Source organism: Phocoena sinus, chromosome 20, assembly GCF_008692025.1.
Source record: "Phocoena sinus isolate mPhoSin1 chromosome 20, mPhoSin1.pri, whole genome shotgun sequence".
Lineage (NCBI taxonomy): Eukaryota > Metazoa > Chordata > Mammalia > Artiodactyla > Phocoenidae > Phocoena > Phocoena sinus.
The window spans coordinates 33,562,589-33,586,148 of NC_045782.1; the positions used below are offsets into that span (position 1 = coordinate 33,562,589).

The following is a 23,560-nucleotide window of genomic DNA, read 5'->3' on the forward strand; positions in this document are numbered from 1 at the left end:
CATTGGAGTAACTTCCTTTTCTAACCTGCCATTTCTTTCCCACATTTTAGAAAGGAGGTGGGGTGAAATACATAATATAACGTCAGTTTTTCCTAAGAAACACAGGGACTTAAGCAAGGTTATATTATGATTAAAGAATTACACAATCAACCGACAAACTTGGAACCTCAACTAAACTTTTAAGTTGGCGTCATGTACGTTTCCAGGAAGGGGAGTGGCTAGTAATTAGTAGGACAAGCATACCAGGTTTTCATATGCCCCCTTCCCCACAAAGTAACAGTGACAATCATTTGAAGTACTAAGCCCAGAAAAGTCTTTTCGCTTCCACAACTACCTTTCTAGGAAAACCTGAAGGTTCAAAATTTATACCATTAGATCCCACGGTTCTCATAAATGTGGACTGACCTCCAGCTCATCAGAATCTCTGTTAGCTGATACCCAGAAACACAGAGAAATCTATGCTGGGAAATGGGGAAATACTAATCAGGGTTAACTGTGAAACAGGAGACTAACTACCTGTATTATTTTTGGCTACAGACAGGTGTTTCCAATCTCTCATGTTGGGTCTTAAAAGAAATGCACCCAAATTAGCGTGTGTGTAGCTGGACAGGGAAGAACCACATACACTTAGTTTCAAACAAAAGTTACTATGGGTTTATTAAAACATTTCTGGTAACTTAAATAAGCACAGCTGGCTCAATATATCATTATCCTTATATTATCACTCATTCTGGAAAGTTTCTGAGAAGATTTATCAGGATGGGTTTCTCTTGTGGCTCAACTGGATCTGAGGAAAGAACAGAAGAAATTATATACTTGATTTACAGTCACTGGTCACCAACAAACAACATGCACTGGCAGTGCTGTTTTGGGAGGCAAGGCAGCTGGACTGCTTTCCCCTCCTGGCTAACGTTTTGCTCAAAATTCCACCACCTTCAAAAATTCTTTCCCCTAATTAAGTCTACATGCACTCCCAGAGTCTCTCCTCAACATTTATGAATCTCAGAGAAGACCAAATTAGTCAACTGTGATGAACAGCTGGTCGCAGCTCCACCTCAGAACCACCACCATATCTCAGGTGAAAAATCAAGCCATAGGAAGAGAAGCATGTCCTACTGTTTTAAATACCAAGCAGCAATTGGAGGAAGGCACAAACCTTGTACCTGGAAGTCAAAAGGTACAAACGTCCAGTTATAAGATAAGTAAGTACTAAGGATGGGATGTACGACATGATAAATATAACGAACACTGCAGTGTGTTATACAGGAAAGTGGTTAAGAGAGCAAACCCTAGGACTTCTCACCACACAGAAAGAAGTTTTTCTCTATTTCTTTAATTTTTATCTATACGAGATGACGGATGTTCACTAAACTTATTGCAGTAATCATTTCATGACGTATGTGCGTCAAATCATTATGCTGTACACCTGAAACTTATACAGTGCTGTATGCCAATTATATCTCAATGAAACTGGAAGAAAAAGAAATACATATATGGCGTAATTGTGTACATATATGCATATGCCAAATATATCTACTATACATGGCAGCAAAACTAATGACCAACCATTAACTAGCTACAAGGCAAGCCACTTATAATCTCTCAAGAAACATACAAAATAAAAGGGTTTGAGCTTACGGAAGCTATAATTATATCTGGAGATACTTATCTCTCTCAGTTAAGTCTCTTCTCCTTTGTGGATTAAATATTCAGTAATTATAATTTTGATGACCATTATGGACAAAATATTAAAGATCTGCCCTCAGAAGAACAGAGCCAGACTGTTGTGATTTGGGATAAAAAATTCCCAAGGAAGATTCAAGTCCAACTAGGCTCTTCCTGATCTATATCCATCCCACTCCCTTAACTGAAGACAGAGCAACCCAGAGGCAAAGAAACAAAAATCAGTTAATACGGCCCCTCTGCCAACTGACAGCAATGGGTGTAACTTTAAAACTTTGTAGGATGAAAAAAAAGTGAAAGATTTTCTTACTTCAAATAATCTCTTTAAAAGTCTGAGTAATGATGCAACCTGAAAAAGTAAAAGACAAAATCATCAAAACAATTTTGTGATTACCCAGGATACTGTCAATCAGATCACAGAATGACACTTAGGGAGACTTCAGGTGTGGGAATGGAATCACAATCGCTCTCCCTAGGCAGCCAGGCGACTCCTCAAGCTGCCATTCTGAAGTACCCTAACGCTAATACCTCAGATTTTAGATAAAAGCCATCAGCTTGCTCCAAAGCGCTACATCACGGTCTATGAAATACCCGATCAGCCACATGCAACAGAAATGCTGTCAGTCCAGCCCACATGCTAGAAACAGTCTCACTAGAGACCAATGCTCTGGTGAAAACTCTAATGAGCTTTGGGGCTTAAGAAAAGAAACAAATCAGTTATAATAAACCAAAGCTTTGGAAGAGAATTCCTAAGTTCAGTAAGAATCTGCATCCTTTTATAAAATCCAAACTGAAAGAACCACTCCAAAAATGAAGTGAAATGAGAATGACGGAATTATCAATTTTCCCGGTACCACCCAACCATTTTCCTTTCAAAGTAAGCAAAACTATAAGCCATATTATTGTTTGCTATGTTCTCTTTTCAAAACCAATTTGTATTCCTCCTCTTCTTCACCCCAGATTTCAGTTTCTTTGAAAGCAGGCCTTCCCTGAAGCATACAAACATAAACACAGGGTTCTATGCAACATTCACTGCCAACACATGGGAGCAAGGAAAGGTGGCTATTATTTTTAAGTCACAGGTTCTCCCCCAGAGCTACCTTGTCACCTGTATCTCCCAGCAACAATGTAATTAGATTTTATTTGTTCTTGCTTTATAGCCAAGTAGGTTGAGCACAGAAAAGAACCTGGACAGAGCACAGGCTTTTGGTATCTTTGTAGTTAACATCCTTATTTACAGCTTACAGCTGCAGGAAAAGAAATACCTCTTTAAAAAAATCACTTACATCTAGTGGAGTAAATAGAGCATTCAAGTCAACAAAGGCTAATCTAAACATAAGGCACCAAGAAAGTGGCAGTATTATTAAAGTGGCAACTTTTCCTCAATTTGACATTTTCAAAATATAGCCTCCCCTTCTCCCCCAAAAATTCCCCAAGTAAATTTTCTGCTAGAAAAATCTTATGGTAGAAAAATGCACATTTTTTTTAGATATGACGATGGGAGTGGACTATAAACACTCTATAATTTATCAGTTAATAATTCTTAATTATAATTAATAAACTACAGATCTAATAAATTATATATAATTATAGACTTGAGAATGCAACAACTTTATCTTCACATTTTCAAAAGAAGCTGAGACTTCTTTCTGACTTCTAAACATAAATAATACCTACCTATACATCAGGGCCTTGCCCTTTTCATTCCCCAAAGCAAAGTAACCACTTCTGGGAGAAAAATCCATAGTATAAACAAGAGAAATATTCTTCTTTTTAACAACTGGGAAGTTTGAAAATACCGTACAGGAAGGAAGGTGGACCTGCAGGAAATAATAAAAAGCTTTAAACTACAACAACTGGGAGCGCATCTTTCTTAAATTTTAGTCTTCATCCTGTCACTTTGCTAGAACAGAAAGTTCATTTTGATTGTAGCACACATCAAGTACAGTTCTCTTAATAAGGCAAAGTGTTCCAAAATTAAAATTTGATTCTCAATGTGCTATTAACTAAGAAGGAAGGGAAGGAAGAGAAGAAAGTGCTTTCTTGATGCTGCATTAAAATGCGGCATCTAGCATGGTGCCTGGGAGGGTCAAACGAGTAAGTGAATGAATGAAGTGAAAAGTCGACAGCAGAGCCCATTAATGCTCTGACTTAATAACCACAGTAAAGGGTACTAAAATGTAATCACACGGAACAGATTCTTCAAACATTATGAAGAGTTTGAATCCAAGACAAAGTCATACCAAATCTTCCAGTATCATCTAACTTCCCCTTTTCTCACTTTTATTTCTCAATTTTGTGGTATATTCTTTGCCTTTTGCAATCTCTCCTTGAGGAGGGCTAAACCATGAAAACCTAGTTCATCAAGTGAAACTGTGTTCTGACTGAGAAAGAGCCAAAAGCTCACCCCAAGGCCAGGTCTCTTTCTCCAGGAAAGTCTACTTGGGGGAAAACAGGCCCAAATCCAAGCTAGGCAAGACAAGTCCTCGTCCAATTTGTGGATAAATAAAACCCAAGCACGGAAGCCGTTACCTTAAGCAGACTAGGATTTTAACAAACTCTCGTTTTCACACATTCTCTAGCTCTTCCAAGAAATACAGCGCCTTAATACTCACATGCAGAATTATCATTCAGCTATTAATCATGGTAGTCTAATCATCCTTCACTTTTAGATGAGACTTTAAACCACCCAATCAAGGTGATTTTCATAGACAAGTACCAGGTAAAACCCACTGTTAGATACACCTGTCTATTACACTGGTTTCAGTCAGTCACTAGGCCCTACTCCCCCAATAAATGCCTATTGACCATTTTTTGTCAAGAAAGTAAAGTTTACAGTGAATCTCCAAGCCATTTTCAATTATTTTCCACTTCTCTGGGAAGCAGGCTCTGCCTGCACAGCCTAGCATCAATGCAAAGGCACTAGAAGTGGTCTTGACCCATTAAAGCTAAGAAGTTCACAAAAGTTGGGGCACAAGACACAAAGCAATTTTTTAAAGTTCATTTTTACCGGAAGGTAGCTGTGTATTTTTCTAGCTAAATAAACAGAACAATTCTGTTACCAAAATTATCAGAAATACTACAGTAAATACAAACACAAAGTTTATGACGTAAATGGAGTCTCTTTAGATGTGGTGCCTTGTGCAACAAATAACCTACACAACTGTACACAGCGGCCATGGTTTCACACGACAAGCTGATGTGTTCTTCCTGATGGAGGATAAATACCAACTTATGGGCAATTTAATTTTTTTTTTTTTTTTTTTTTTTGCAGTACGCGGGCCTCTCACTGTTGTGTGGCCTCTCCCGTTGCGGAGCACAGGCTCCGGACGCGCAGGCTCAGCGGCTATGGCTGATGGGACCAGCCGCCCCGCGGCATGTGGGATCTTCCCGGACCGGGGCACGAACCTGCGTCCCCTGCATCGGCAGGCGGACTCTCAACCACGGCGCCACCAGGGAAGCCCTGGACAATTTAATTTAAAATTTTATGTCCCCTACTGACTTGGATATCAGGGGCAAAAAACATGTTTATGCCCTCCTAAAAGACTCAACTGTAACTATTCCCCAGTGTTTTTAGTACACCTTCCCTCAGACCAATGACCCCCACCTGGTTAGAACTCAGCTGTGCTCTAACCTCTCTTTATGACCCCCGTATTAAAAGCTGTAATTGAACTAATAAGAAAAAGTCCCATAAAAACCCAACTGCTGGGCTTCCCTGGTGGCGCAGTGGTTCAGAGTCCGCCTGCCGATGCGAGGGACACGGGTTCGTACCCTGGTCCGGGAAGATCCCACATCCCGCGGGGCGGCTGGGCCCGTGAGCCATAGCCGCTGAGCCTGCGCATCCGGAGCCTGTGCTCCGCAACAGGAGAGCCACAACAGTGAGAGGCACGCATACCACCAAAAAAAAAAAAAAAAACAAAAAAAACAACCCAACTTCTTTAATTCAGAAAGTTCCCTTTATCTCCAACGTAATTTCTGTATTACATTTAAGGGTCCAGATACCAAAATTCAACAAATAAAAGGTCTCTCATCCTTAATTTAATGGATAAGGAGTTCCACAACTTCTACAACATCCAAGATTGTAGATGTAATAACAATTTAACTTCTGAGTCTCTGACTGGTGCAATGGCTTAGATTTATATTCACTGCTTTGTGCTGGAGTAACAGAGCTCTTTGGATCATTATAAGAGATTGCATTTAATGACACTACCAATGTTTCACTGAGGCATTCTAAAGCTATGCCTGGCTTCTTTCCATTAGATATTATGGTTGACTACCATTTAAAAAATGGGAGTTAAAAAAAAAAATGGGAGTTGGCTGTTACTAATGAATTCCTTGTGTGATTTTGCCACAGTAAAAAAACCACAAATGCTGCCATGATCACTGAAGCAAACTAGGCAGAACTAACTACTAGGTATCTTGCAGAATACATTATGTCAACAGAGATGGATCCCATGGTTTTCTAAAACAACTTACTACCATTAAAATGATAAAAGGTTAATATGTACTAGTCCACCACTACCATTACAGGAGCGGAGATTTTAAAGCTGACTTGAATTAGGATCCTCTCATTTATCAAATGATTCATTCAAGAGGCAATAAAACACAATGCTATATTTTCCAAACACTTTTTCCAGCAGAACTCTTTCTTCCCTCAAAGAAAATCTTATGCAGAATGCCAATACATACCACAAGTAATACTGAAGCTGCTCTATATAATACAGGGAGGAGCTTAGCCTCCTACTTGCCCTACTTACCATCTGAAGTCCTATACACATTCTAGGGCTCTGAGGAGTTTAGTCAGAAAACCATTAAAATGTTAGAAAGAATATGGAATCTAGCATCACAGTTCACTGCCCTTTACTAGCTGTTGACTTGGGGTGAGCCAATCCTCTGAGGACTGTTATTTGGCTCAAAATATTTCTGTACAATTCTTTATAAATCTTTGTAAACTATACACTATTAAACAAAGCTGATGAAGTGTGTACGGTTTATTTGCTGAGTAAGCAAGATAAAAATAAGAATCTCTGTGAAGTGCTTATGGTATACACATAACAACAACACAGTGTAATGCTGCCATTCAAAGTTCTATGCCATCTGTATACCTGGCCCACAGCAAATAACTGTTGAATGAATGAAGAAATTGCTTCTGCCTGAAGGGTAGGAAACTTCACACAGATGGAGTGACATTTAAGCTGAACTCTGAGGTTGGGCAGAGAAGAGTCAACACTGGCCTGAGGCTGCTATCCTTAGAAAGGCCCGCTTGCAAGTGGCTCCTAGATGGCGTCTGGGAACTTGACTGGCATACAGGTCCCTACACACATGGGAAACTTTCCCTAAATGATAAGGACAGCTCACTATGCCTAAATGATTTGTCTCATGTGGTTTATGCTGAACACTTGCCTTTACTTCTGGGAGCCTTTACTTTGGGTACCTCCTAGGCAGAGGGTACCTACATGATCAACCCCCAATATAAACCTTGGGCACTGAGTCTCTAATGAGCTTCTCTGGCAGAAAACACTTAACACATGTTGTCACAACTTGCTGTTGGAGGAATTAAATGTGTCCCATGTGACTTGCACTGGGAGAGGACTTGTATTAAACGTGTCCCATGTGACCTGCACTGGGAGAGGACTTGTATTAAATGCATCCTATGTGTCTTGCACTGGGAGAGGACTTGTATTAAACGTGTCCTATGTGACTTGCACTAGGAGAGGACTCTTGGAAGCCTGTGCCTGTTTCTTCCAGGCTTCACCCCATGCACCTTTTCCTTTTGCTGATTTTGCTTTGTATCCTTTCCCCGTAATTATTCTTAGCCATGAGTTTGACCATATTCTGAGTCCTGTGAGTCCTTTTATTTACTATTCTATTCACCAAACCTGGGGGAAGTCCTGGAGATCCCTGGCACAGAGCTATCTTCACAAGTAACTATCCAGCTATTTAAATTGCAATCTTTGTATACAATTTAATTTCAAGCTCAATTTATTTTCAAAAATTAAGAATTGCCTCTACTCCATTATGACACCAGGCCTTAAAAAGTAGATGAAGAAAGAAAACTAGGGATTTCCCCGGTGGCACAGTGGTTAAGAATCCGCCTGCCAATGCAGGGGACACAGGTTCGATCCCTGGCCCAGGAAGGTCCCACATGCCGTAGGGCAATTAAGCCCGTGCGCCACAACGTCTGAGGCTGAGCTCTAGAGCTCACGAGCCACAACTACTGAGCCTGTGTACCATAACTACTGAAGCCCACGCACCTAGAGTCCGTGCTCCACAACGAGACGCCACCTCAATGAGAAGCCTGCGTACCACAACTAGAGAAAGACCGTGCACAGCAACGAAGACCCAATGCAGCCAAAAATAAATGGATTAATTAATTAAAAAAAAACTATAGAGGAATGAAGTGTTTGCTTTAAACATATTCCTTCATGTATATGCCGAAAGAAACCTCTGAAAATGAAGACTACCACTTAAGAAACGCTAGGAATGGACAGCACAGCTTTCCCAAAAGAACTGACATAATACAAATTTGGTGGCTACTGTTAGTCATTTCTATAATAACACCCAAAAGCTACAATATAAGGAGTTTCTACATCAAAAGAGGCTACTCTTTTTAAAATAATCCAACACTTTCCTATTATCTTTCCATGTTTTCAACTTTAAATTTTAAAATTATCAATGCTAAAAGCAAAGGGTAAAGAAATATTACCAATCTGACTGCTTCTTTCATTTTTTCTGAAGCAATTGCCAAGATTTCTGTAGTAGGATTGAAGGTCAGAGAAGTAACACCTGTAACCAAGTTCATTATAGCTTTTATTGGCTTTGGGTTTGCTTCTTGGAGACAAGAATCTTGATTGTATATGTTTACCACTCCACAATTAGAACTGCAAAGAGAAAAAGGAATACAACAGATTAAAAACAAGCAAAAGGGTTTTCACAACCTAAGTGAATAAAGATCTAACCCCCCAAACTGATATTTACAGGAATCGTATCGTGTTACACAGGGACCATGGGCTGGAGAGTTCATCCCAAGGCAAAAGCTAGACACAGTCTGTCAGTTCTACTGTAGTCTTACTGAACTCTTGTTAACTCTGGCAGCTTTTTAGTTACGAGCCTAGCTAGAAAATCCTACAAAGCGTAAAATCTTCATTATTCATTCCTTCAATAAATATTTACTGTTCAACTCTATGCCAGGCACTATTTAATCGCCTCGGTTGCAAAGGGGAACAAAAGAGAGTAAGACTGCCACTCTCATGGTATTTATGGCCAACCTAACATCCTAATATGCGAATGAGAGCTGTCCTTCCCCTATCTAAATAGGTTTCCTCCTTTCCTTTTTTATTCTATCCTATTTATGAGAACTTCCAAAACAGTGCTGAACAACAGCTGTAACAGCAAGCATATTAATTTTTTGCTCTACCAGGAATATCTACAGTCAAGAGTTATGGAAATGATCATCCACTCCAAGTTAACTGAAACATTTACCAGCAATGAATTATACCCAATATTCATAAAAAGTAGATCTTAATGGCTTTAACAGAATCATCCAAAGACGAGAACTTTCAGTAAACTTTTTTGCCCTCAGTGTTCAGACAACCTAATGTTATGGGCATCATTTATAAGGAATAAGAATAAGGTACTTGTAATTCATAGATACTTAATTCGAACTTAATTAGCAAATGCAACATCAACCTGAAAGATGCAAGAAATTAAGCCTCAAACTAACAAGGGCGACACATATGTATTCCACTAAGTGTTCCCTCATTCCTGTACTCATTCTCACTTAAACTTACTGCCTACAGTGAACCAGGCACAGTGCATACACAAGACAAATTCAGTTCACATACAAGATTCCATAGCTTGAAATTATAGCCAACACACAAATAGTATGTTAGATTTAGTGCTTTAAAGTCTTCAAACTGCTTACATATACAGTTTCTGATATATATTTCATATACATTAAGAACGCCTTAATTTAAGGACAGCTAACTATATAGTCCATATTAACCACTCAGGAGAAACAATATATATCCTGGGTTTATATAATTTTGTTATGGACTGAACGTCTGTGTCCCACTAAAATTCTTATGTCGAAATCTTAATCCGAAACGTAATGGTATTAGGAGGTGAGCCTTTGGGCGGTAATTAGGTCATGAATGGGATTAGGGACTTTATACGATCTCTTTTTTTTTTTTTTTTTTGCGGTACGCGGGTCTCTCACTGTTGTGGCCTCTCCCATTGCGGAGCACAGGCTCCAGACGCGCAGGCTCAGCGGCCATGGCTCATGGGCCCAGCCGCTCTGCGGCATGTGGGATCTTCCCGTACCAGGGCACGAACCCGTGTCCCCTGCATCGGCAGGCGGACTCTCAACCACTGCGCCACCAGGGAAGCCCAGGGACTTTATAAAAGTGACCCCAGAGGCTCTCTCACTCTCTTTTCACCCTGTGGGGTCACAGCAAGAAGCCAGCCTATTGCAACCTGGGAAGAAGGCCCTCACCAAGGACCCAAGCGTGCTGGCAACCTGATTTCAGACTTCCAGTCTCCAGAAATGTGAGAAATAAGCTTCTGTTGATTATAAGCTACCAGTCTATGGTACTTTGTTACAACAACCTAAGACAAAATTTATATTTTCCTTATTTATGTATTTGACTTGGATCAAAATATCTATTCACTGTACTTATTTTATACTGAATCTCTTTTCTTGCTGAAAACTAATTTATGCCTAAATCCATCTTAATTAAAGATGGAAAGTTATAATCCATATACTCTCTTCTAAATATCAATTTTAGATCAAATCTTATCCTCGCGAACATCAGAGTACCCTTAAATATAGCCTATGTTGCTTAGATGTGTGGAACAAAAATGGTACAAGTTAATCATTTTGATATATGGAAACTTACAGTGGTATTTGTGCTAAAATATATTGATAACTGATTCTAATATGCTACTGAGAGCGGTTATTTATTGAATGATATCTATATAACCAGCAATATGCAAACTGTCACAGGAACACAGAATATCAGAAGGAATTTAACCCCAGAAAATTTAACCCCGGAAAAAATAACCCAGAAATACAGGAGAACATAAGCTAAGCTCTTTACGTGATCTAGAACCTCAAAGAAGGGAAAAATCAATATGAGGTGAAGTTGCTCCAGTGAAGCTCTGTGGAAGAGGTAGGTAAGACGTGAGATGGAGAAGGGAAATATTAGGTTAAAAAAACAAAGAACAACAACAACTAAAACCAGGTATCGTAAGTGGAAGAACAGGACCAAAGGGAGAAAGGAGCTCATCCCTGAAATCCAAACTAAAGAAACAGACATGACTGTTATCTTTCCACCCTCAACCACAGCTGATTGGACTAGAAGCAGGTTCTTGAATCAAGAAGCCAATCCATTAGCAGATCAGCAACCACGACGTATCCTGGTACACAAAAATCTTCCCCAACAGGAATGATGGCAATTAACCACATCAACCTACCTCTAGTGTCTCTCTCATCTCATTTACCCCCATGGACCATCAGTGTCTTTAATTCCACTCACTTCTAACTGCTTGTGGAACAGCCCCGTGACACGCCTATCTCTGGCACGCCTCCCTCCTCCACCCTCATTCTATGGACAACTCCACTCTTCTGGCTGTCTTGGCCTAGAGCCTGATAATGTCACTGCTTCTCTCCCATCCCAATTTTCTAAGCAGTTATGACATATGTTACAAGCATTGTTTACCTATCTCCCTATTACCATTCCCACCGTTACTACTTAATGCCTGGATTATTGCAATGACCTCAAGGCTCATTTACCTGCACCTCTATTCCCCTTCTAAAGGCTGTCATGCAAATTATCTACTTCAAACTCTAAAATTCAAATATCATCATGATTCTCCTCTGCTTAAAAACTCTTAACGGTTTCTCTTTCCACTTAATGTCCATATTCTTCGACACAGCATAGAACAACTTTCTACAAGTTATCCCCTGACTGCTTACCTTTGTAGCCTAACCTCCCTTAAGAGTCATCCCATCCAGACTTCTCTCAGAACACAAACCTGAATTTTCTCATCCTTTCCACTATCTGCAATGCCTTTCTCTGAACCCCATCTGGCCCTCAAAATGGCCAGCTCAAGTGCCAATATCCCCCAAAACCTTTTCCAGACATTCAACAATAACAGCCCTCACCATTCCTAACATTCTTAAAATTAAAACACTGTATCTCAACTGCAGCCCTTAAGACATCTCACCTTGTAAACAGAGATACATGTATGCATGTCCTCACATAAGATCAAAAACTATGAGGTGGGCTTCCCTGGTGGCACAGTGGTTGAGAGCCCGCCTGCCGATGCAGGGGACACGGGTTCATGCCCCGGCCCGGGAAGATCCCACATGCCGCGCAGTGGCTGGGCCCGTGAGCCACGGCCTCTGAGCCTGCGCGTCTGGAGCCTGTGCTCCGCAACGGGAGAGGCCACAACAGTGAGAAGCCCGCGTACCGTAAAAACAAAACAAAACAAAACAAAAAAAACTATGAGGTGATGATGCATAGTTCCATCTCACAATCTCCAGCTCAATGCTCAATAAATGTTTTTATCAATGAGGAAACTGAAGCAAAAACGTATCCCTGAATAAAACAGGTTTTCCTTGCATTATAAAGCATACATGTCCTGAACAATCTCTAGATGAAGCAAAATGAAATCCATTTTATATGTTCAATGAGAGCACTAAAATTAAAGAACTATTAATTCCAGGCCCTAAATCGTAACAAATTTCATACTTTTCTATAGCCCTGAATTATTCAGTATTCTTTTAAAATAAAATCAAAAATACTTGGGGGGTGGCAGTGTGGAAAGAACACAGAACTGGAAACTAGACAACATGAGTTCCAGATCCAGCTCTGCCAATAACTAGTCTGATGAGTAACAACACTTAAATTACCTAACTCATAGACCTCAGTTTCCTTATCAATAAAATGACTGGATAAGACAGGCACTACTCAGTATACCTTTCTGTGACTATGGAAATACTCTACAGCCGTGCTGCTCAACATGATAGCCACGAGACACACGTGGCTACTGAATACATCAAATGTGGCCAGTGTCATCAAGGAACTAGATTTTTTAAATTTTAATTAATTTAAAATTAAATAGCACATGTGGCTAGAAGTTACTGTGATGGATGTGCAGAATTAGACTAAGACACCAGCAAGAAATTAAAAACAGATATACAAACAAATGGAAAGATAACAGAAAAGGGACAATCATCATCAGAATAAACTAATACTGAAAATATCTTAGAAAGAGAAACTTTTTGTTAGCTTTAAGTTACAAAAGACTAGTTTCCACATTCTCCCAATCCAGGTAGATTACTGAAATCACAAAAATCCTGAAGCAAAGTTTTAAGCTAAGGGTTTAAAACACAGATTTAAGTAGGAAAAATAGCAATCTAAGGTATATTTAGACATTTTAAAAGATAAAGCTATATAAAAGCTGAAGCACAGAATGTTTGAAGCTGATTTTCCAAAGGGATTATATACATGGCACAAAAGGATTCATTCTAAAGACAAACTGGACTAAATGTTCTTTACTTCTTGTAAGACTCCTTAATTTGCAAAACTCCTAGTGATTGTACCATTTTATATTTAAACACATCAACACACAGAGATGTACCTTTAAAAAGGCAGTAGAACTCAACCATAAAAAACAATGAAATGTTGCCATTTGCAACAACATGGATGGACTTGGAGGACATTAAGCTAAATGAAATAAGTCAGAGAAAGACAAATACTGTATGACACTTACATGTGTAATCTAAAAAATATAACAAACTCGTAAATGTAACAAAAAAGAAACAGACACAGATATAGAGAACAAACTAGTGGTTACCAGTGGGGTGAGGGAAGCGAGTAGGGGCAATATAGGGATAGGGGTCTAAGAGGTACAAACTATTATGTATAAAATAAGCTACAAGAATATATTGTACAACACAGGAAATATAGCTGATATTCTAATAACTATAAATGGAGTATAAACTTTAAAACTGTGAATCACTATACTGTACATCTGTAACTTACATAATATTGCACATCAACTATACTTCAATAAAATAAAACAGTCCAGACAAAACTATAATTCAAAAAGATACATGCACCCCTATGCTATGAGCAGCTCTATGTACAATAACCAAGACACAGAAGCAACCTAAATGTCCGTCGACAGATGAATGGATACGGTATATATTTATATTCAATGAATATACTCAGCCATAAAAAAGAATAAAATAATGCCATTTGCAGCAACATGGATGGACCCAGAGATTATCATATTAAGTAAGTCAGAAAGAGAAAGACAAATACAGTATTATATCACTTATATACGTGGAATCTAAAATACGACACAAATGAACATACCTACAAAACAGAAACAGACTCACAGACATAGAGAACAGACCTGTGGTTGGGGGTGGTGGGGAGGGGTGGGAGTGTGGGATTAGCAGAGGCAAACTATTAGATATAGGATGGATAAACAACAAGGTCCTACTGCATAGCAAAGGGAGCTATAGTAAATATCCTGGGATAAACCATAATGGAAAAGAATATGAAAAAGAATATATATGTATAACTGAGTCACTTTACTGTACAGCAGAAATTAACACACCATTGTAGATCAACTGTACTTCAATAAAATTTTTAAAAAGAAAACAAACAAAAATTTTAAAGGTTAAAAGCTCCGGCTCTGGAGCCAGACTATTTGTAATCTTGGGTCTTCCACTTACTGTCTGACCCTAACCAAGTTACTTAACTCACAGTGCCTCAGCTTCCCCACCTGTAAAGCAGGGATCATAGTACCAATATCATGGAGTAGGAGATGAGAATTAAGTTAAATTATATATGAAAAAATATCTATATATATATTTGTATACACACATACATATGTAGCTTATATATATATACACACACACACAAAATACACATATACAGCTATATATGAAAAACAGTGCTTGGCAGATACTAAGTGCTGAAAAATTTTGCTATTAATATTATAAATCTTTTTATTGTAATTATTATTCAGAGCACAGTTTAAGACTATTTAGATGGAAACTAGTAAAAAGACAATCTTAATTTGTGTACTTTTAAGAAGGTAATGAAGACTAAAGTCAACAAGTATCTAACCACCTGATAGAACTTTGATGAGAAAATATAAAGAGGTATTTTTATGGCTTTGACCAACAGTTCTCAAAATACAAAGAGCCCGAAGTGGTTTATCGTTTGCACACCCCCAGCCAAGGCAGGAGCCCAAGCCAGTGATGTTCCATGACTGCAGCACAAGATGCTCCTGACTTCTTCACTGTAAAGCAGAAAAAATAAAGCAACAGCAACAAGATACAGGGGATTCTCCAAGTCACCTTATGGGGCCACCTGAAGTTAGTGAGCTATCTTCTGAAGTCTATGTATTCAAAGAGCTGTCACGTGCAAAGGAGAGAATATGCCAGGTCTCAACTTCCCATTCTTCAATATACAGTGCTTTGTAATACATAGCCAGCATTCAAATATTTCTTTTTCTTTTTTCTTTTTTACTGACTGACTTCTAGACTAGATACGAAGTCACAAAACACACTACTGCACATACAGAAGATGCATATACAGAAGGTACAATTTAACTAAGATTCTACCCAGTAGAGCGAGAAGGGCACTGCACCTGGAAAAGTAAGACTGCAGGCTTCAAGACCCCTCCTTATCAATGATTTCAGTTGTGTCTTACAGAACGCTTCAGGGCATCAGCGCCCCCCCCCCCCCCCCCCGCCCCGCTGCCGACCTGTAAGGAAGGGTTAGTCCCTAATGATTTCCCAAGTATGTTCTAACACTGATGTACAAATTAATGTGAAAACTTTCTAAAAATATGCAGCAATCCTTATATTAACCAAAGCCATAAAAAAAAGATACTGTAAACTAACAGACCTCTCTATTTACAACATTCTTAGCGTCCCTATTTCCCTATCAGAGCAAAGCTGTAAATCAAAAGCATCCACTTTATGCCAGGACACTGAGGAGAGTTAACAGACACTATCAGACAAATTCTGAGATCAAGGGAGGAGTTAATTCCCAGCAGCCAAGTCCAGGATAGAGAAATTTCACACCAGTACATGGAGAGGGGTAAGAGAGGGAGGTGGGAGGAAGGGAAGGAGCAGCCAGCCAACCAGTCAAGTGAGTTCAGTTTCTCCTACCTCTGCCCTGATTCCACCACCAACTCTTCCCCGCCTGTCTAATAGCATGGGAAATTCCTCTAACAAGGTAAGGCCTTTCTTTCCAGGTTTAACAATAAAAACCTAATAATGGTCTTTGACCAAGCACATCAGAATTCAATTACACTGAAAGGCAATTAAAATCAAATGAGTTTAAACAACTAATACTAGATTCTTTCCTCTTTGGGCCCTTCGAAGGCGATTCACAAAAAGTGATACAAAAAAGAGAGGCAAGGACTAGAAAAAGATTAACTTCACAGATTTGAGTGAAGGTTATGTTTGTGCAGTTATTCTTTCCCACATAAAGGCAAAAGCAGGCCTGCTTAAAATTATCTATAATTAATTTAAATACCAGTCTTCATTGTAAAGGAGCTTTAGTCTCAGAAGACCTGCTCATCATGCACTGCTGCCATAGTGCACAGCTCTAGCAACGCTGGGCTCAGGCTGCCCTACTGCCTATGCAGACCCACGTGACGTTAGCCTGGCCTCCAAGCTCCACAGCCTGCTTCCACTTTCCTTTCTTCCCAGGCCCCAAGGTAGCTGCTGACCAATTTCCAAATGGTGGTAGGGATATTTATAAGCAGTTTCCCCAATTTTAACCTCTGAAGGAGTGAAATGAAGAAAAAGTGGTGAGTATGCTATAACAGCAAGACCCACTGGACCTCCCACCAAGGCAGAATTTGAAATCTCTTTATGGATCAATTGTGTTTAGTCTAAGAAAGTCATAAAGATTGACTTCTGGAAGTTCTAAAATTACAGGTGCTGATTAGTGATTTGGTAGGTAAAATCGTTTAGAATTACAGGTAAGTATCCAATACCCCCTCCTCCCACCCTGCATCTTTAAAATCAAGTAGGACAATAAAGCCATCTTTTCCCCAGTGTAATAACCATTTTTTTCAGCAATGACACAATAATATGTTCTAGATAATATTTTCAAAGTCTCGAAAATACTAACAACAGTGTTCCCAAAAAACATGTTTTTGGTTTATACCACCTAGCTAGCTAAAGGCAAAAATGCTTTAAGTATCTTTAAGACTTAAACAAATATTTCAAACATAAGAAAACATACCATAACATAAGGTAGTCCAGTATTTTCATTGCTAAAGAGCTGAAACACTGCCATTAGTATTATTAAACACAAATATTAACAAGTATTATTAAGACAATAAAATGTAAGACCTGGATTTATTAATTTCATATTACTAGTTTATAAACAGAACTACTAGGCACCATTCAGTATACTCAATTCTTTTTTCTTTTTCTTTCTTTTTATAAATTTATTTATTTTATTTTTGGCTACGTTGGGTCTTCATTGCTGCACACGGGCTTTCTCTGGTTGCAGCAAGCGGGGGCTACTCTTCGTTGTGGTGCGCGGGCTTCTCCTTGCGGTGACTTCTCTTGTTGAGGAGCAGGGGCTCTAGGCGCTTCAGTAGTTGTGGGTCGTGGACTCTAGAGTGCAGGCTCAGTAGTTGTGGCGCACGGGCTTAGTTGCTCCATGGCATGTGGATCTTCCCGGACCAGGGCTTGAATCCATAACCCCTGCATTGGCTGGCAGATTCTTAACCACTGCGCCACCAGGGAAGCCCCTCAATTCTTTAATATTTTCTCATTAGCAAAAGGTGAGTAAAGGTTACCAGAACCTCAGTTTACTTACCCACAAGCCACATACTGTCCATTCCTAGATGTGGCAATGCTTAATCCATATAAACTGCCTTCATCAACAAATCTGTTAAGGCACTTCCTAGAGTTCACATCCCAAACATAAACGTCTCCATCCCCTGAATGAAACAGCCAAAAAATGGGTTTGGTTAATTTTGTTTTAAACTTGAAAGGCAAGTGAACTGACTATTCTCAGTCCCTCTTTAATAGTACAAGATACTACAAATAAAGACCTACTATATACTATAATTGTCCTAGGTCTAGAAAACTGGTCTAAAAATGTTTCTTGTATACATTTTCATATATAGAAAACTACATCCTCATTAGTCATTAATAAATAATATCTTTAGGTTTAGAGTGAAAATCACAAACTCTTGGCTTGAGTTGAACTTTCAGAAAAAGTTTCTACATTTCACTCAGATAAATTATTGGCACAAAATTTGAAAAAACAAAAAACCCACCAGCAAAGGTTTTCCCACATCTATCAAGAGGTATCAGAGTAACTAACATGTGAGGCTAGGTGATTTAGATACCAAACTGAGGATGAAGTTGACGACAGAGGAGGAAATGAAGAATGAACTGCTCCAGACCAAAAGGAATTTATAATTTAATTAAGGAGATATGGATAATTTACTGTAATAAGCACAAATAGTTTAGAGAAGGGAGAATGTGTGAAAGATAAAGGATATTAAATCTGATGAGAACACAAATATTTTCATGATAGAAATGGCCATCTAACTGCCAATATCAGTCCTCCTTTTTTCTCTCTCCTATACACTCAATATTGATGATCACCCCCTTCCTCACACCCATTACAGATGTGTATAATGACCCTATACCCATCTCAAAGGTGGCTCCTCACTCATGTATTTCATCTTTCTTTTATGTGGATATTGCTCTAACGTTCACCCTTCTATACTATTATCCTTCCAATGAGAATTCAATGAATCTCACTGTTTCAACTGTTTCATTAAGAAACAAAATTTCCCAGGCTGGCATAAGGGTTTAGGTTAGGTAGAAGTAAAATATGTATTTAGAAAAAATTTAATAGGCTCAAATTTTAAAAACTTACGTCTGTCTGTAGTGTAATGGTACGATAAAGGAAGGGGTTTAAAGATCAGCCTAGCTAGCAACAGACTAAAATGGGAACGGAAGGGATCAAGGGCAGGAAGACCATCTAGAAAGCAAGTGTATTAGATGGTCATAAGTTGATGTTGACTTAAGAAGCAATAATTAATCCAAGAGAAAACAAAAAGAAAAAACTGGTTCAGCTAAAAAGGTAAAAGGTAAATTCTTTCTTCAACACTCCTTCTATCAAAATATTCCTTATACGTATAAAACAATAAATATGAACAATATGGTGCCAATCACACAAATCACTCCTTACAGAAGAAGGAAAGGAGGAAGGGGAGGGGGGAGAACACCAATCAAAGTACAGGTAACCCCTAACTACCAAGGCTCAACTTTTGATTACCCCTTCTCTGATTTTAGGACCTTTCTTCTTATGGTAAATTAGACCTCCATGGTACTAACCTAATTTGTAAATATTCAACATCTATATCCAATTCATATAACCAAATCTCAGTATCTGTGCTGACCCTTCAACTCTTCTCCCCAACTCTGACTCTCCCAGGATCCAAGGGCCATTTCATTAGGAACATTATTTCTCTGAACCAATGTTTATTCCTCACCCCTCATAAAACCTAGCATATTAATTAATAGAGACTATATATGCTGCTGACATTCTTATATTATTGGATTAAAAACATACAAATGTAAGTAACTCAACCTTGTGAAAGTTTGATCCTGGGCCAAAACTAAAACAAAAATTAAAGTTAATGCTAAACTTAATCCTTTTTTTAAAAAAAGTTTTTGAATAGATTGAAGAATAATACTCACTGGCAGAACCACTCTAATGCCTCCCACTACCAAACAGCATGAGCTACGCTGAGCTTGTGATGGTCCCCAAGATCCTTTAGGGAAAGGGGTAAGAGTCACAGGACATTCAGAAAGGCCAGCAGAAAAGCACAAGATTAGAGACTGTCAGGAATGATAAAGGGTTGGTTGGTAGTACTAAAGAAATGCCAGGATGAGATCAGAATTGTTTTCAGTCAATAATGAATAAAATTCCAAACATTATCCAAGTCAAAAGAGGCTAAAAGAAGTGATGATTCTAAGTAACTTTCAAAAAGAAAGTAAGAAAGTCTCAGAATAAATCATCTTTTAAAATGCATTTTCTGGGGACTTCCCTGATGGCGCAGTGGTTAAGAATCCGCCTGCCAACGCAGGAGACATGGGTCTGATCCCCGGTCCGGGAGGATCCTACATGCCACGGAGCAACTAAGCCCATGCACCAGAAACTACTGAGCCTGTGCTCTAGAGCCCGCGAGCCACAACTACTGAGTTCGCATGCCACAACTACTGAAGCCCACACACCTAGAGCCCGTGCTCTGCAACAAGAGAAGCCACTGCAGTGAGAAGCCCACGCACCGCAACGAAGAGCAGCCCCCGCTCGCCGCAACTAGAGAAAGCCCGCGTGACAACGAAAACCCAACATAGTCAAAACTTAACTAATTAATTAAATAAAATGCATTTTCTTCCCATCTTTTCCCCAAACAGTGCATGTTAAGTGGTTAACCCTTCACCATTACTAGTTAGTAAATGAGAAGGCAAATGGCAATGAAAAATGAATTGTAAAAATAAAAATGATTTTCTTACTAACACAAAAGAGTCTCAAATCAAACCCAGTTTTGGTTAAAGTTGGTATTTAAACACACCCAAAGCTTCAAAGAAGCTTCGGATCATCTTATCATTAACTTAACTTACCTGAAGATGCATACACTTTCTTACTATCTGAAGAGAATGTGGATGCTGCAATCCTTCCATTAATTTTCATACTACCAAGTAGCTCTTTAGTCTGGAAGAACAATAAATATTATTTATCAAATTGTTAGGCGCTGCAGAGAAGAATCACAACGTGCAGAATAAAAGCAATCTAGTTCTCTCTTTTGTAGCACCTACTCAACTTTGTTTATCCCTACCCTCAAAAAAAAATTCTTCCCAAACTGCCCACAACTTCTCCCCAAGTCTCAATATGTTCCTCTACTTGAGATGCAGATTTAAGGACACCATGAGTTATGGTTCAAGACCATCCCTACACTAATGTCTTATCCTAGAAAAACAAGCAACAGCTAATAATGGTTCACCTTCATTGACAGCAAGTGAAAATATCCAGCGACACCATTTATAAGCAAAAAGGACCCATCTGGGGAGACTTCGAAGCTCCTCACTATCTTCTCCTTCAAACCTAAGAAAGGAGATGAATCAATAAGGATTAATGGTTTACAGTAAAGCTTTCACTGACAACTGAGTTTCTTACTTTTTAAGTGCCTTAAATAAAACATGGGCTCAGACTCTGAATAAGTCTGACCCCATGCATCACTGAGTATGACCGAAATACAAGGTCACTACAAAATGCTTAGCAAACTTCTGTTCTTTGTCTTGGTTAACATTCACCATTCTAATTACAGGCCTGAGAGCCAGCTCTCCAACCAGTAAACTTATCGATTAATTTTCCAAACGTAAACAGTAATACCTGTAAGTAACTAAAAGGATAAATTATACTTCTCTGTCAAAACGTTCATCACCAGAAGGAAAATACACTGCCACAGAGACAGCTAAAACACAGTAACATGCAGAAACTAGTTGCTAGCCACCTACTATACATCCCATGATGAATGGGAGTCTAATTCTTAACTTTGTGGATCAGAAAGAAAAAACAAAACAAAACCAGGTGTCAGTAGTGTATTCAAGAGTTGATGAAGAAGAAGTAAAGTTGTCACTGTTTGCAGATGACATGATACTATACAGAGAATCCTAAAAATGCTACCAGAAAACTACCAGAGCTGATCAATGAATTTGGTAAAGTAGCAGGACACAAAATTAATGCACAAAAATCTCTGGCATTCCTATACAATAATGATGAAAAATCTGAAAGTGATATTAAGAAAACACTCCCATTTACCATTGCAACAAAAAGAATAAAACATCTAGGAATATACCTAAGGAGACAAAAGACCTGTATGCAGAAAATTATAAGACACTGATGAAAGAAATTAAAGATGATACAAATAGATGGAGAGATACACCATGTTCTTGGATTGGGAGAATCAACATTGTGAAAATGACTCTACTACCCAAAGCAATCTATAGATTCAATGCAATCCCTAGCAAACTACCACTGGCATTTTCCACAGAACTAGAACAAAAAATTTCACAATTTGTATGGAAACACAAAAGACCCCAAATAGCCAAAGCAATCTTGAAAAATGGAGCAGGAGGAATCAGGCTCCCTGACTTCAGACTATACTACAAAGCTACAGTAATAAAGACAGTACGGTACTGGCACAAAAACAGAAAGATAGATCAATGGAACAAAATAGAAAGCCCAGAGATAAACCCACGCACATATGGTCACTTTATCTTTGATAAAGGAGGCAGGAATGTACAGTTGAGAAAGGACAGCCTCTTCAATAAGTGGTGCTGGGAAAACTGGGCAGGTACATGTAAAAGTATGAGATTAGATCACTCCCTAACACCATACACAAAAATAAGCTCAAAATGGATTAAAGACCTAAATGTAAGGCCAGAAACTATCAAACTCTTGGAGGAAAACATAGGCAGAACACTCTATGACATAAATCAGAGCAAGATCCTTTTTGACCCACCTCCTAGAGAAATGGAAATAAAAACAAAAATAAACAAATGGGACCTAATAAAACTTCAAAGCTTTTGCACAGCAAAGGAAACCATAAACAAGACCAAAAGACAACCCTCAGAATGGGAGAAAATATTTGCAAATGAAGCAACTGACAAAGGATTAATCTCCAAAATTTATAAGCAGCTCAATAACAAAAAAACAACTCAATCCAAAAATGGGCAGAAGACCCAAATAGACATTTCTCCAAAGAAGATATACAGACTGCCAATAAACACATGAAAGAATGCTCAACATCATTAATCATTAGAGAAATGCAAATCAAAACTACAATGAGATATCATCTCACACCAGTCAGAATGGCCATCATCAAAAAATCTAGGAACAATAAATGCTGGAGAGGGTGTGGAGAAAAGGGGACACTCTTGCACTGTTGGTGGGAATGTGAATTGGTACAGCCACTATGGAGAACAGTATGGAGGTTCCTTAAAAAACTACAAATAGAACTACCATATGACCCAGCAATCCCACTACTGGGCATATACTCTGAGAAAACCATAATTCAAAAAGAGTCATGTACCAAAATGTTCATTGCAGCTCTATTTACAATAGCCCGGAGATGGAAACAACCTAAGTGTCCATCATTGGATGAATGGATAAAGAAGATGTGGCACATATATACAATGGAATATTACTCAGCCATAAAAAGAAACGAAACTGAGCTATTTGTAATGAGGTGGATGGACCTAGAGTCTGTCATACAGAGTGAAGTAAGTCAGAAAGAGAAAGACAAATACTGTATGCTAACACATATATATGGAATTTAAGAAAAAAAAAAAAGGCATGAATAAACTAGGGGTAAGACAGGAATAAAGACACAGACCTACTAGAGAATGGACTTGAGGATATGGGGAGGGGGAAGGGTAAGCTGTGACAAAGCGAGAGAGTGGCATGGACATATATACACTACCAAACGTAAAATAGCTAGTGGGAAGCAGCCACATAGCACAGGGAGATCAGCTCGGTGCTTTGTGACCACCTAGAGGGGTGGGATAGGGAGGGTGGGAGGGTGGGAGGGAGGCAGACTCAAGAGGGAAGAGATATGGGAACATATGTATATGTATAACTGATTCACTTTGTTATAAAGCAGAAACTAACAAAAAAAAAAAATTGAAGCCCGACAAAATTTATAACATGGCCTTGAGAAAGAAGATACAGAGCTTTAAAGATGTCAGGTATAAATGTTTCTATGGATTAGGGAATGAGATTTTTTTGGCCACCCC

General features: G+C 38.8%; 1 protein-coding gene across 2 annotated transcripts in view; it reads right to left on the reverse strand.

Moving 5' to 3' along the window:
* Positions 1-631: 631 nt before the first annotated feature.
* Positions 632-23,560, reverse strand: part of UTP18 (UTP18 small subunit processome component) — a 40,097-nt gene continuing 17,168 nt past the window's right edge. Inside the window, exons 8-14 of one of the 2 annotated variants that reach the window (XM_032615672.1) lie at positions 20,767-20,867; positions 20,387-20,477; positions 17,556-17,679; positions 8,390-8,564; positions 3,361-3,503; positions 1,994-2,032; positions 632-787 (exon numbers count right to left, since the gene is read on the reverse strand). In XM_032615672.1, the coding sequence (XP_032471563.1) occupies positions 2,008-2,032; positions 3,361-3,503; positions 8,390-8,564; positions 17,556-17,679; positions 20,387-20,477; positions 20,767-20,867 (659 nt within the window). In that variant the 3' untranslated portion in view covers positions 632-787; positions 1,994-2,007. The remainder of the gene's footprint in view (positions 788-1,993; positions 2,033-3,360; positions 3,504-8,389; positions 8,565-17,555; positions 17,680-20,386; positions 20,478-20,766; positions 20,868-23,560) is intronic. The other variant, XM_032615673.1, reaches the window with a different exon arrangement.